The following is a 13,511-nucleotide window of genomic DNA, read 5'->3' on the forward strand; positions in this document are numbered from 1 at the left end:
AACACTGAGAATGGCGAGTGACTCGTGACTTTTTCCCTTGACGAAGACGAGACGATGACGAGACCACACAATGTTCTAAAAACACTGACAAAAAATGTGCCAATGTGCGTTTTTGTTGATGAATAAAAACGAGACGAAAATGTCATGCAAGAAATAAAAAAAAAATAAAAAAGGCCTCCTAGTTTTCATCTAGAAAGTCCAGTCCTGCTGTCATGTGTTTGTGCCAGCACTTCTTTTACTGTAGCAACATCACAGCCACACGTTTGAGATCCTCTGGCTGCTCTCGCACCTGTGGCTTGGAAACATACAGCATGAGAGAAAAAGGAGGAGAAGAGAAACACGGCGTACGGACAGCGCAATCTAGAGCATGAAACGGGCCTTAGAAGTCAGGCCCGACCCGGCCCTGGCCAGATAGAATTCGACCAGAGCCCAGCCCAGCACGTTTTGATTGACAGCTTTGTAGAGCCCGAACCCGTTATGAGTCTAGCCTCCCCATTTGTGCTAAACACTAACAGTGATGGTTTTAACATTTTAGTAGATGCAACTGGCATAAAAATCAATTTATTTATATTGAAATTTAACAATTGCATGTAGAAGATGACAGAACATGTCATAATAGGGTGTACCTGCTATTAGTAGATTAAAAAATGAAATCAAGTGCTTATTAAGTGTGTATTGAAACAACAGACAAGACACTTAGCAAAGTTGCATTGAAGATGAATTCATTCAATTCAATCAAGACATTTAATTAATGTGTTAGCTGTGGAACACAAGTGAACTGTAATTAATAAACAATAAAAATAAATAGAAAAAGACTAAAATGTTTTGACTAAAACACCCTGTGTTCACATTCACGACTAAAACTAGACTAAAATTTTGAGACTTTTAGTCGACTAAAATATGACAAACAAAAATGATTTGTAAAGACTAAAAGTGACTAAGACTACGAATGAACTTTGAAACAAGACTAAGACTAAATTGAAAAATGGGTGACAAAATTAACACTGATACCAGCATATGGAAACTTTGTGTTCTTGTTGTTTTACTTCAGGAATTTGCAGCTACCTCAGCTTGAGATTTGCACAATAAAAACAGTCTTTGAGGATAGCCTTTTTGGTTATGTTTTTTTCCCTGCACTGCACCGAAAATGTACCAAACCGTAAGGTCTGAACCGAGGTACGTACCGAACCGTGACTTTTGTGTACCGTGCCACCACTAGCGGGGGTGCCTATGGTTGAGATGTTTTACAGCATGAGTTGCTCTGGACTTTGAGTAGAATGGTTCACCGAAACTGCATGTTTATTGCAGTGAGGCGGGATGGTCTGAAACTAACCTGCTTACGGGCAGAATGGGTACTGGTACATTGGTCGTTTTAGAAATGTGTGAAAAAAAAATGCAGTGAAGTGTGAGAAACTACTGCAGGTGGTGTCAGAGTTATCCAAGTACAACTTGAAGACTGGATCAATAACAATAAACCTGGACCTCTGTGCTTGAAAGAAAAGATACAATAACAAAAGAGTAACACTGTGCCAAGTATCTTCAACTACGTGATAGTAAAAAAGGATTTTGATCATTCTTTGTCAGTCCATAACGACGTGGAAATACAAAACTACGACGCTGGAATAACTCTTTAAATTGGAGAATTGTGAGCAATGTCAGACACACATGAAGACGGCAAATGTATTTCTAACAAATGAACCTGCGTGTCTCTGTTGTGGAGGGTTGGTTAGTTCACTTCCAGTACAAACATTGTTTTGAATGGATGGATCGATGTGAATCTGAGTAAACAGCCCGGGCTAAATGCCGCTGATGTTGAGTTTGAATGAAAAAAGCAGCTCGCAGCTAAATAAAAATCCGTTTGTTTGGTTAATAAAACACTAAATCTCGAGTTAGTAACGTTACCGCCGCTCGCGAGGGTCGCTACGGCGAGGCCGTTAACACCATCCCGGTCACTACGTTCGCTAGCTAGTTAGCTTAGCACGCACGCACACACACACAACAACGTTACGTAGCGTAAGTCAACAAAGTTAAACACGTTAAATAACGTGGCGTAACTGCGGCAAAGCTACAAAGCTCTCGGTTGGTGGTTGTAAAAAAAAATGAGAACAGGTCTGCCTTCATTTACCTGGCTGAGGTTGTCCTTACTAGCATCAGCAAGGACCCCGTAGCTGCGATAGAGATCCTCGATAGTGACCGCCATCAGCGTGCGTCCGAGTGCCTGCCGCTCACAGAGAAGACCGCCGAGAAAAAACAGAACAAAGCCTCCCTCGAGTCACTCCCGAGCCGCTTCAGACGAATACACACAAATTACACCGTATTGTCGGGAAATGTATTCTCAGGAGAGGGGACGGGGAAACTAAATGTCGTGAACGATAACCCCCCGACCGAGAGTCTTCCCGCAATCTCTGGTGTGCTGGCTACGCTGCTACGGAACAATGAGTAGAGCGCATGCACACGGGGAGCCAATCGCCTGAAGACTCAGAACACACGTGACCGCTACTGTGCGCTGAAGTGGTGCGCAGTAAAAGTACTCAGAGAGGCGTTAATAGTTTGACAGAGTCTCTCTAATTTTCTTTTACGGGCATATAAATACACTACCAGTGAAAAGTTTGGACACACCTTCTCATTTAATGTTTTTTCATGACTATTTACATTGCATAGTCTCACTGAAGACATCAAAGCTATGAATGAACACATGTGGAATTATGTAGTGAACAAAAAAGTGTGAAATTACTCAAAACATGTTTTATATTTTAGATTTTTCAAAATAGCGACCCTTTGCTTTGATTACTGGTTGGCACACTCTTGGCATTCTCGCGATGAGCTTCATGAGGTAGTCACCTGAAATGGTTTTCCAACAGTCTTGAAGGAGTTCCCAGAGATGTTGAGCACTTGTTGGCCCTTCTGCCTTCATTCTGCGGTCCATCTCATCCCAAACCATCTCAATTGGGTTTAGGTCAGGTGACTGTGGAGGCCAGGTCATCTAGCGCAGCACTCCATCACTCTCCTTCTTCGTCAAATAGCCCTTACACAGCCTGGAGGTGTGTTTGGGGTCCTTGTCCTGTTGAAAAATAAATAATGGTCCAACTAAACGCAAACCGGACGGGATGGCATGTCGCTGCAGGATGCTGTGGTAGCCATGCTGGTTGAGTGTGCCTTCAATTTTGAATAAATCCCCAACAGTGTCACCAGCAAAGCACCCCCAGACCATCACACCTCCTCCTCCATGCTTCACGGTGGGAACCATGCATGTAGAGAGCATCCGTTCACCTTTACTGCATCGCAAAAAGACACGTCGGTGGAACCAAAGATCACAAATTTGGACTCATCAGACCAAAGCACAGATTTCCACTGGTCTAATGTCCGGTCCTTGTGCTTCTTGGCCCAAACAAATCTCTTCTGCTTGTTACATTTCCTTAGCAGTGGTTTCTCAGCAGCCATTTGACCATTAAGGCCCGATTCACGCAGTATCCTCTGAACAGTTGATGTAGAGATGTGTCTGCTACTAGAACTCTGGGTGGCATTTATCTGGGCTCTAATCTGAGGTGCTGTTAACTTGTGACATCTGAGGCTGGTGACTCGGATGAACTTATCCTCAGCAGCAGAGGTGACTATTGGTCCTTCTTTCGTGGGGCGGTCCTCAAGTGAGCCAGTTTCGTCGTGGGGCTTGATGGTTTTTGCAACTGCACTTGGGGACACATTTGAAGTGTTTGCAATTTTGCGGACTGACTGGCCTTCAGTTCTTAAAGTAATGATGGACTGTCGTTTCTCTTTACTTAGCTTCCAAAAATTTACCCTGACAAGGCACACCTGTGAAGTGAAAACCATTTCAGGTGACTACATCATGAAGCTCATTAAGAGAAGGCCAAGGGTTTGTTGAGCTGTCAACAAAGCAAAGGGTGGCTACTTTGAGTAATCTAAAATATAAAACATGTTTTGAGTATTTCACACTTTTGTTCACTACATAATTCCATATGTGTTCATTCATAGCTTTAACGCCTTCAGTGAGAATCTACAATGTAAATAGTCATGAAAATAAAGAATGAGAAGGTGTGTCCCCAAATGCAGTTGCAAAAACACACACACACACACACACACACACACATATATATACATATATATATATACATATATACATATATACATATATATACATACATATATATACATATATATATATATATATATATATATACATATATACACACACACACACATATATATATATATATATATATACATACATACATACATACACACACACAGTCATTGTTATAATTATCTTTTTTTTTAATGGCAATGTCACCAAATCTAAGCTAATGAGGTGTGAACAGATCTAAAAACCAGTTCTTCCTTTCACATCTGGAGTCAAATAATAAAGAATGAATTGTACACAATATGTTACACTTGCATGAAGTTGATACAAATATGAAGATCATGTTCATTTTAAACATGACTTATTATCAGTAATGCAAAGTCTGTTAACATTTAAGTTTAAAATGTCTCACTCTTGCTCTTCTCTTTTACAAGATCATTCAGAAAGTTATATTTTGTGTTATATCTACAGATATATAACACCAGCAGTTATATTGGCTCAAATGCTTCATTATGTCAACCAAAAAAGCCAAATCTTCAAGCCATACAGTATCCGACAATCCTAGCAGGCCATAAATAATATATTTATAAGAATGAAGCTTCGGGCCGCATGAAATCTGACCACGGGCCGTAATTGGATTGGACCGTGTAGGATGTGGCTTTATAATTCAATAACTTTTGTTTTAAAGTTTTGGTCTTTGAAATGTAATTATAAAAAAGCGTTGTATAAATTTATAGATTTGCTCATCAAGCAGTTGTGTTCTACCTTCACCTGACATATTGTATGTTATACACAGAAATGTGACCTGGGTAAAATTGGACCAAGAGTGCTGTATTTGACCTGTGACAACATCAAGAAAAAATACATCAAAACAGAAAGTTAGTGCAAACACTTTTATTCAACTAATTAATCGCAACAACAATTCTGTACAAGCAATTTCTCCCCTCCAATTAAATGTTTCTGACATAAAATGTTGTAACACAAGGAAGCAACAGATCAGAGAAATGTGGTTTCATAGGAATCTGATTCCTGCTCCAAACTGGATCCCGTCACATATCCTGTAAAAAACAAATCAGATGAAATCAACATCAAAGCCAACCAAGAATCAGATTATTTATGGTGCTAGGTATGATGACAAATGTATCCATTACACTGTTTAACTTCACTTTTTGTATTCTGATTTACTGTATTTTTCTCTGAGAACAGTGACTAGAGTTTACAGCTTCTTTTATCCTGCGGCTGAGACCGATTACAAGGGTCAGCTGTAAGTAAGTGTTATTTGAATAGTTTGTTAATTGGTTTCTCTGTCTTTATAATGAGAAGTTTCTGTCAGGGGTTTCTGTTGTTAACCTTTGTGGCTAAGATAACGTTCGATTCCTCATTATGGGAGGACTGAACTTCTCCTTAGTCATGCCAGGTGTAGGGTTAGGGTTAGATGTAGATCTGTATAGATGTGTGATACTTTCTTTCACTCTGTCAGACTCTAAACCACGGTGTGTGAGAAAAGACCTCTGACCTTTCAGCTTAATACTTAGTAACTCTGTATTCTCTGTCATGATGTTCTTACATATTACAGTTCTATGCCCAAACCTAATTTTATACCTGTCCATTTGCCTCTCACTGGCATTTCCCCCAGACTAAGACAGTAGACATGGGACATACAGTATTTCTCATGAAAGAGTGCTCTTACATTGTAATGTCATGTAATGTTGTGTATCTATATGATCATACACGAAAAAAAGCGTTTATTGTGAAAGGATCTGTATTGTGAAAGTTTTTGATATTGCTCCATATTCATTGTATTTGGTTTGATAATCCCTTATGTACAGTATATTTCACATGAATTACACTGCATTAGACTCATCTGTACAGGCGGCTTCAGTGTGATTGTTTGGTCTTTTTAAACTAAAATGTATCATTTATCTGTTTGAAGGAGGGCTATTGGACATCCAGTTTACCTAGTGTGCCTTAAAAAGATGTAAGAGAAACTCAAAACCTAGCTAATTTAACCAGTCCTACCTGTCTCCACTCTGGACACCCATGGGAATGCAGTAATTCAGCTCCAGCCTGGCAATGTTTCCCAAACGCAGCACAATGCCCAGTCCATACGACCAACGGATGCATTCTGCCAGTTTCTTCAAATGTGCTTGTGGCCCCTCACCTGAGTAAGACCAAACACATGAGCTCAGCCAGGCAGAAATAAAGGGCATCTGAAAAACCTGTCAAACCTCTGTCCAAACCTGAACTAGATAAGAGTGAGATAAAAGCTCAAACTGACTCATTCCTACCCAATAGTCTGGTTGTCTGGTCCATAAAACACAAACCTTTACATTGGTGTTCTTTTGTTTTCCAACTACTCACCATAGTTGAGATTGCAAAGGTTGCCGGCATTGAGGAAAAAGTGTGTTCTGAAGAGGTCACCAAACCCCCCCTTGCCTGGTCTAAAGGGTAGAGGCGTGTAGAGGTGGAGGCCTCCTGCCCAGTAACCCTCTCCTCCCAGGTAGTCACCTGTCATACCAGTAATATCAGCACACAACCTCTCAGTTAACCATCAAACTTCAGTCTAGTTATCAAGCAACTCAGCCAAGTTAATATCTCACCTTCACTCTGTGGGCCCATACTGTACATACTGAATCCCCTAATACTGGTGGGGCCGCCTAGATAGAACCTAAGAGATGGACAAAGGCACACAAAGTATAGAAAACTTAATACCGCTATGAACCCTACAGTTTATTCAATTTTTTTTTTACTTTGTTGTAAGGTGACAGTTGGTCTAATTGACCCTTCCTAAGTCCCACCCCTTTTTACCCTGCGCTCCAATCACAGCTGAGCAAGCTTTGGTCAGGACTTGGTAAACTTTTTCCTTTCCTGAACATAGATATGTGAAGTGCTAGCTCATCTACATTGAAAATACAACCACATTTTGAAGATGAATAAAAAATTAAATTGACAGGTGGCTTGTTTGTGCAATGCGGCATCATTTAGCCCCCAGTTTTGGATTAGCCAGGAGGTGACTGAGGCAGGACTGCCCAGATGGCGACTACCCGCTTAACAATGCCTCTTCAGAAACCCACGGGTGATGTCACTAAGACTAATTCCATGTTTTATACAATCTATGGTGCCAATTTGCCAAAATGTTAACAAATATCTGCAAAAAGAGGGCTCAAGGTTGATTTTGTGTGACCCCTACTCTTGTGGCAAATTGTAAGAGGGCACTACATTATTTTTCTGTACCTGTCTGCTATGCTGGTTGGCTTGTCACCAATCGGAAGGAGCAAACCGCCCCACAGTGAGGCAGAAAGGACCTAGAGGAAGAAGTCAAAGAGTTTAATGAAGTCGACCTGTGCACAGAATGATGTAAACAAACAAATCAAAGAACGTCAAGTTGTTGTTTTTTTGAACATAAATATGTTAGTGGGGCTAAAAAAAGTTTTTAGACATTAGTTTGTGGGTCATTTATTTTCTGCTGACACAGTATTCTCACAAAGCCTAGGTATGATGCTTGAATAACTTACCCAGCACTTAATATTTCTATACATCTGACTATTTAATACTGGTACTTTAGACCATTAAGTTAAACTATGTTAAATACCTTCACTAGAAAATAATTTGCCCAATAGCTGAAGTGTAAAATGCAGAATCTTACGGAGTCCCAGAAGAGTGTTTTGTTGAGCTGGATCTCAAAGTCCTCCTTCAGGAAACTGGCATCTCCTCCAGTGTAACCAGCAAGTTCCTACACAACCACAACACACATACAACGTCAACTGAACTGGCTCATATTGTTTTCATGGACCATTTGAAAAAAAAAGAAGCTCTGGCTTGGTGTCAAACAACAAACCTGATGGATCTTTAACAGGCCACCTTTTCTGGGAAGGATGGAGGAGTTTCTCGTGTCAATGACCATAGCATGCTGTAAAACAAAATGGCACCATTACACATCTACTGCTAAATACTGGTGTATTCCAACATCATCTCAATGGATATTCATTATTTTCCCACTATTCAAAATAATTCAAATCCACCATTAACTGCCTCCACATGTTATTATCATTTTTATGAAAAATGCTTTTGAAAGCCTGGCGTAAGCACAAAATATCTCTGACAGAGGACGTCATGAAGTAAAGTAAAATATCTAATTTAAAATTAGAAACAATTACCGAAAGGGATGACTTAAGGGAATGACCGCTCTCTTCCCGGACGGCAAACGAGGCAGTGCGAGCCAGACAGCCCAGCTCTCTCCACACTCCCTCCCACTTCAGGGTTTGGTTAGTCTTCCACAAAGGGAACTGTGGGTGGTAAATTGGCAATAAGACACCAGTTTATTAGTTTTATTTCTATAGATCTCTTGCAGTAGATGAGCATACGGCATACATTGTTTATAATATAGCAACTGTTGCCTCCAGACTTTGGAAAACCCCTCATCTCAACCATAGTCCAAACTCTGTTTTTACAAACCCAAACATCCAAAAGCTGGACTTTGGTTCCTACCAGAACAGTGTAATGCCTTCTGTTCTAGTTCTTTTCAGCTCATTTAGACATTTTTAGTGCATAAATAGAAACAGGTATCTTACACTCAGTTCTCCGGAGACGCCTCGATCCGTCTCCCTCAGTGAACTCCATGGAAACTGACCTGTTACTTTGTACACGTTGAGTGAGATACTGAAAGTAAAACAATGAAAAGAAGAAGCTCAATAACTTGTGAGGACTCTTTTACCATTTCACTGATGAACCAAAAACTATAGCTCCAGTGTCTGGAGAGTCATCTTATGTAGCTAACATCCAACATCTACCACCTGCTAATGAGGGCAGTAAAATGAACCGCAGACTGTCTACAGTATATGTATACATGTATCAATGTGATTAGACCCTAAAACCATTTAAAAAGATGTTCATATCTTACTTGCGCTCAAAGTTTCCTGGTTGAGGTTTGAAGAAGGACAGGCCATAGGACGTCTCTTTGGTGCCGTAGGAGAACTGAAAGGTCATTTTCTCTGCTCGACCAAATACATTGGGTAACTTCAGGCCGAGCACCTGAAATTAAAACAAGTTGAGTGATTAGGGTTCTTCTCCTGTATTTACAGGTGTGGTGGAAAGACATTTCTAAAATAACCTTTAAATTATTATTATTATTATTATATTCATGTTGAGTGATATTATCAAATCTGACTGAATTGTGTGTGTGGTGGCTTGATGTTAACCAGACACATTATAATAAGAATAATAAGAATATAAAGTTGTGTAAGATAAACAAACTATCATCAGGTATGACCTTATCTGGGCTGTACACCTGATCAGTGTATTTTGGGTAATCTAGTGTGGAAGGCTACAGGTGTACATCCAACATAAACTTCCACTGGCTAATAGTTATAACTCCACCTGTGACATAAGTTAGAAATATGTGATGCTTATCTTGTGTTTCTCCACAATCCACAGAAAGTCTAGATTTTCTGTGATGACTTAAAACACCAATAGACAGACAGATTTGGTTCGAGGTAAAATAACTTTATTTGTATCTAAAGAAAGGATACCAATGCTGCGGACATAAGGTGAAGTCAACAATGGAAACCAGCTTATTGAAGCCACTGCAGTGTAGGACTATGATTGGATCCAAATCAAGTAAGTAGATGTTGACATGAGTCATCATAGTGCTCACCATGCTTCCTTCGTTGTTTCCAACCATCGTGTTGTAGCTGCCCGTCATCCGTCTCAATTCGGTGACCTCAAATGTCACGTCGAGGCCATTAGGAAGAGCATCCTCACCTAGAAAGAAAACAAATTAGATGATGTATGTGAACAGATAATTCATTACCTTTTATAATCTATATATATATATATATATCTATATATATATATATATCTATATATCATATATATATATATATATATATCTATCATTCAATTTCTGGACCATGCAGTGATTGACAATACCTCGTGATGTGTCAATAACAACTTCAACTTTTCTGAAGATACCAAGACGCAGCAGCTTCTGCCGGGCCTCGTGGGACTTTCGCATCACCTGCACAACAACATGTACCATGTGCTGATGCCAGGGACAGCTACTCAAAAGTAACAATTAAACAAGTATTAATTAGCTTATTATTAACTTTATTATTATGCACCTACATCAATCAAGTTCTTTGCCCGGAAAACCTCAGAGATTTCATAAGTCAGCAGGTCCTCCTTGGTTCTCCCGAGACCATCTATATGCACTCGCTGAACGACAACCTGAAAAACAGGAGGGACATTTAGATCATCCAAAACCAAAACACCGTCTGAAGCTGCACTCTATAGTTGTGTTTTATATTTTATGTTTAAGGTAAGTAATCTAGCAAAGCTCAAACATAGTGTGGTGATGTGAGCGGTCAATGTCAGAGTGTGGTGTAATTAGAACAAAACAAATCTTACATCCTTGTTTTCAAGAACTTCTTGCTTTGGCTCTGGGTCAATCTCTGGAGCTTCGATGTCGTCAGGCTGAACTCCCAGCTCTGGCCCACGCATGGGCAGAGGGTCCAGGCTCTGCAACACAAAATATAAAGAAAAAAAATGATCAAAATGTACCCCAATTGAAGATGTTCAAAGTGTTAGATTTCCATTTACACTCAATTTGAATTATTTAGCCAACAAGAAGATTTATGGATCTGTACTCTAGTTCTTTGATTTCTACTCTGACCACAGACTTGTACAAGCCAAGTGGATAAGAAAGTAAATTGCTGCAGAGAGTATATGAGCATGGGCTGCCTGCAGGAAGACAGACACTGTGTGGAGGAGACGGTCAAAGACTTTATTTAAATACACAGCATCTCTACGTTTAATTATGGTTTTAATAAGTCGCTGCCATGTTTGTCAGCGAAGTCATTCAGTGTCTTATCACAGAGCTGCATGAGTGTACAGTGTGGGCCTGTTCATGCAGCACACAGCGCTCTGTCAGATAAGCCAGTGAACACACAGAGAGGTCAAAGTCAAAGCAAACCCCGCCACCGAACCGGTCCTTACCCTGGCATGGACGGTGCCCATGCTGAGCTCCGTAGGGCGCCGTCCCGGTGAATATGGCCTAAAGTCTGTGTGGAAAAAGACGAATGATTTTAACCTACAAGTAACCGGAGAAAGACGGAAACACTCCGTATTAGGAGGCGGCCATGTCACTTTCTGACCACGCCCTCTGCGGGTGCGCGTTCAACACATCAGCGCTGCAAAATAACGGTCTACTACTATGTTTATACTGTCAGTGTACTACTACTATTACTACTACTATACTAAAACTACTACAATAATAATAATAATAATAATAATAATAATAATGATAATAATAATGACAATATCTAGTAATATTAGTGTAGTTGGTATATGATAATAATAATAGTAACAACAACATATATATATATATTATCTATATATATATATATCTATATTAACTATATTATATATATATATATACTATATATATATTGTAATGTAAGTAATTATTATCATTATTATAAACTGTGTTTATACTCAATGTTAGGCTTTCATTACTATTGTGTGTTTATTCCTAACAAAGTGTGTGTGTGGGCTGATGAGTAAACCAAAGTATCCTACATATATAAAACATCATAGCATAGCAACATGCGGTTTTTAGGGGGTGAAAAATACCACAACAATATAAATGTTGACGTAAGTGTACAAAGGCTGGCAAATACTGAAAATGAAACTGAGTTAGAACACATGTTAACATTAGCAGTTTAATAATTATACAAAATGTACTTGTTTTACAAAAGACAGCTTCACATGAAGCCCAGTCCCAGTGACAACATGCAAATCAACATATCATGGAACATCAGCTGACAGGAGGGAAACATCTAAATTCACGGTTGTTGATATGTTGCTGAGCACCTCTGTAGGCCTTGAGTCCTGTAACAACAAAATGAGACATAAATGACCTTCATGTGGTAAATTTTTAAATTCTGGTGACTATTAGAATTCACAAGCTGTTCTTACGCTTCTGTTTTGAAGGTGTCGTGGGATATTCTGTCTTCATTTACACCTTCAGGACATTCATTAATGTCTTTAATGCCCAGCGTGGTCAGAGCTGTGGGGGAAAAAGCTCATAGTGTCAATCAGGAAGAAAAAAAAACGTATATTATATTTTGCTGTATGAAGTTATAATTGGGTGAATTAAAAGTACCAATGCATAACAAATGAAGGAATAGGCTACAACATGTGAAACATTCTAACTTTAATTAATGGTTCTAAAACAGAAACACTGAATTAATTGAATTCGATGCGTGCAATGAAATGTTGTTTTCCAGGTGATTTTAGACTTTTGTTTATAATATAACTGTGGATTTATTTATATCAATCCTTAAATGACTCCTGCTCTCACCCTGCTTGTATTGGGTAAAGGTGATATAATTTTGATTAGCGGGGTCCAGTATCCCAAAGACTGAATCCAGGTTGGCGCTGTTGAACAGATTGGGCCCTTTCACACCCCTCTGCTGGGAGATCTTCAGCTGCTCCAGCTGCTCGATCAGAAACTCTCTGGGATTCTCTGAAGGACAGAAACAAATCACTGCTATCAAGGTGCACACATTATTGTGTTTTAGGTTTGCAGCAACCAACATATTAGGATACACAACAACAACATCACTAGAGAGAATACATATGAGCAATTCAAAGCTGATGCTCTATTCCAGTTCATTTTGTGGACAATATTAACACTTGTTTGTAGTGAAACTATTGCATAATGCCTGGCTAGAACTGTAACATTGGGTTATCTATATTTTATATCTAGTTTATCTTTATTACAGCGTGATAGCCCTCTTGTGTGTTATGTGTAAATATAATCCATCATAATGAAATCATCATTAAATAAGGTCTATATTGTGACTAAAGGCTGCTCATTACAAGCCTGTGTGTTTTAATTCGATCTAGCATGTTAGCTACTGCCAAGACAACACACGTGAAGACGCTGAGACGAAATAAAGTCTGACCAGGTCTGTAGAAGAAGAGCATGCCGGTCAGGTTGTCCATGAGCTCGATAATTTTGTGTTTTTTAAGATAATCCGCCGCGTCTTTCTCTCTCTGCGTCGCCATCTTTTCCGCGTCGTCGTGTTTGAAGCTGTTGCTATGATACGCCAACATCCAACGAAGGCACGCGCGTACACACACACACACACAAACGTTTGTACTAGTTTATACTTGTGAGGACCCTCATTAACATAAAGTCACACACACACACATTGTTGCAAATCATTTCTTTCAAACAAGTAATGATGAATTTTTCAGCCAGCAATTACTGTCACTGCTTTGTTTGTCTGATCAAAGGACTGTTGTATCTAAGGATGTTTCATTTAAAATGGTACGATACAGAGAAAAGCAATAAATCTTGAAATATTTACATCACTGGTGGCTTTTTTTGCTTGACAAGTGCCTTTTACTA

At 39.4% G+C, this 13,511-nt stretch overlaps 2 protein-coding genes across 3 annotated transcripts; both read right to left on the reverse strand.

Annotated features, from left to right (window-relative positions):
* Positions 1-4,982: 4,982 nt before the first annotated feature.
* On the reverse strand, positions 4,983-11,278 carry samm50 (SAMM50 sorting and assembly machinery component). Of its 2 annotated transcripts, none has more exons than XM_010753832.3 (15): positions 11,090-11,278; positions 10,502-10,612; positions 10,220-10,321; positions 10,025-10,112; positions 9,750-9,856; positions 8,997-9,127; positions 8,668-8,755; positions 8,254-8,382; positions 7,935-8,006; positions 7,743-7,829; positions 7,331-7,401; positions 6,697-6,764; positions 6,458-6,604; positions 6,116-6,257; positions 4,983-5,154 (listed from the first exon to the last, which is right to left on the reverse strand). In XM_010753832.3, the coding sequence occupies exons 1-15, from the start codon at positions 11,108-11,110 to the stop codon at positions 5,109-5,111; spliced, it is 1,410 nt and encodes a 469-aa protein (XP_010752134.1). In that variant the 5' UTR covers positions 11,111-11,278; the 3' UTR covers positions 4,983-5,108. The 2 variants fall into 2 exon arrangements, with proteins under 2 accessions (XP_010752134.1, XP_010752133.1); XM_010753831.3 differs by having other exon boundaries at positions 6,458-6,613.
* A 522-nt stretch (positions 11,279-11,800) lies between these two features.
* Positions 11,801-13,227, reverse strand: efcab10 (EF-hand calcium binding domain 10). The gene is made up of 4 exons (XM_010753830.3): positions 13,063-13,227; positions 12,456-12,620; positions 12,071-12,161; positions 11,801-11,983 (listed from the first exon to the last, which is right to left on the reverse strand). The coding sequence occupies exons 1-4, from the start codon at positions 13,211-13,213 to the stop codon at positions 11,938-11,940; spliced, it is 453 nt and encodes a 150-aa protein (XP_010752132.2). The 5' UTR covers positions 13,214-13,227; the 3' UTR covers positions 11,801-11,937.
* Between the last annotated feature and the right edge of the window lie 284 nt (positions 13,228-13,511).

This window comes from Larimichthys crocea, chromosome XIV, assembly GCF_000972845.2.
Source record: "Larimichthys crocea isolate SSNF chromosome XIV, L_crocea_2.0, whole genome shotgun sequence".
Lineage (NCBI taxonomy): Eukaryota > Metazoa > Chordata > Actinopteri > Sciaenidae > Larimichthys > Larimichthys crocea.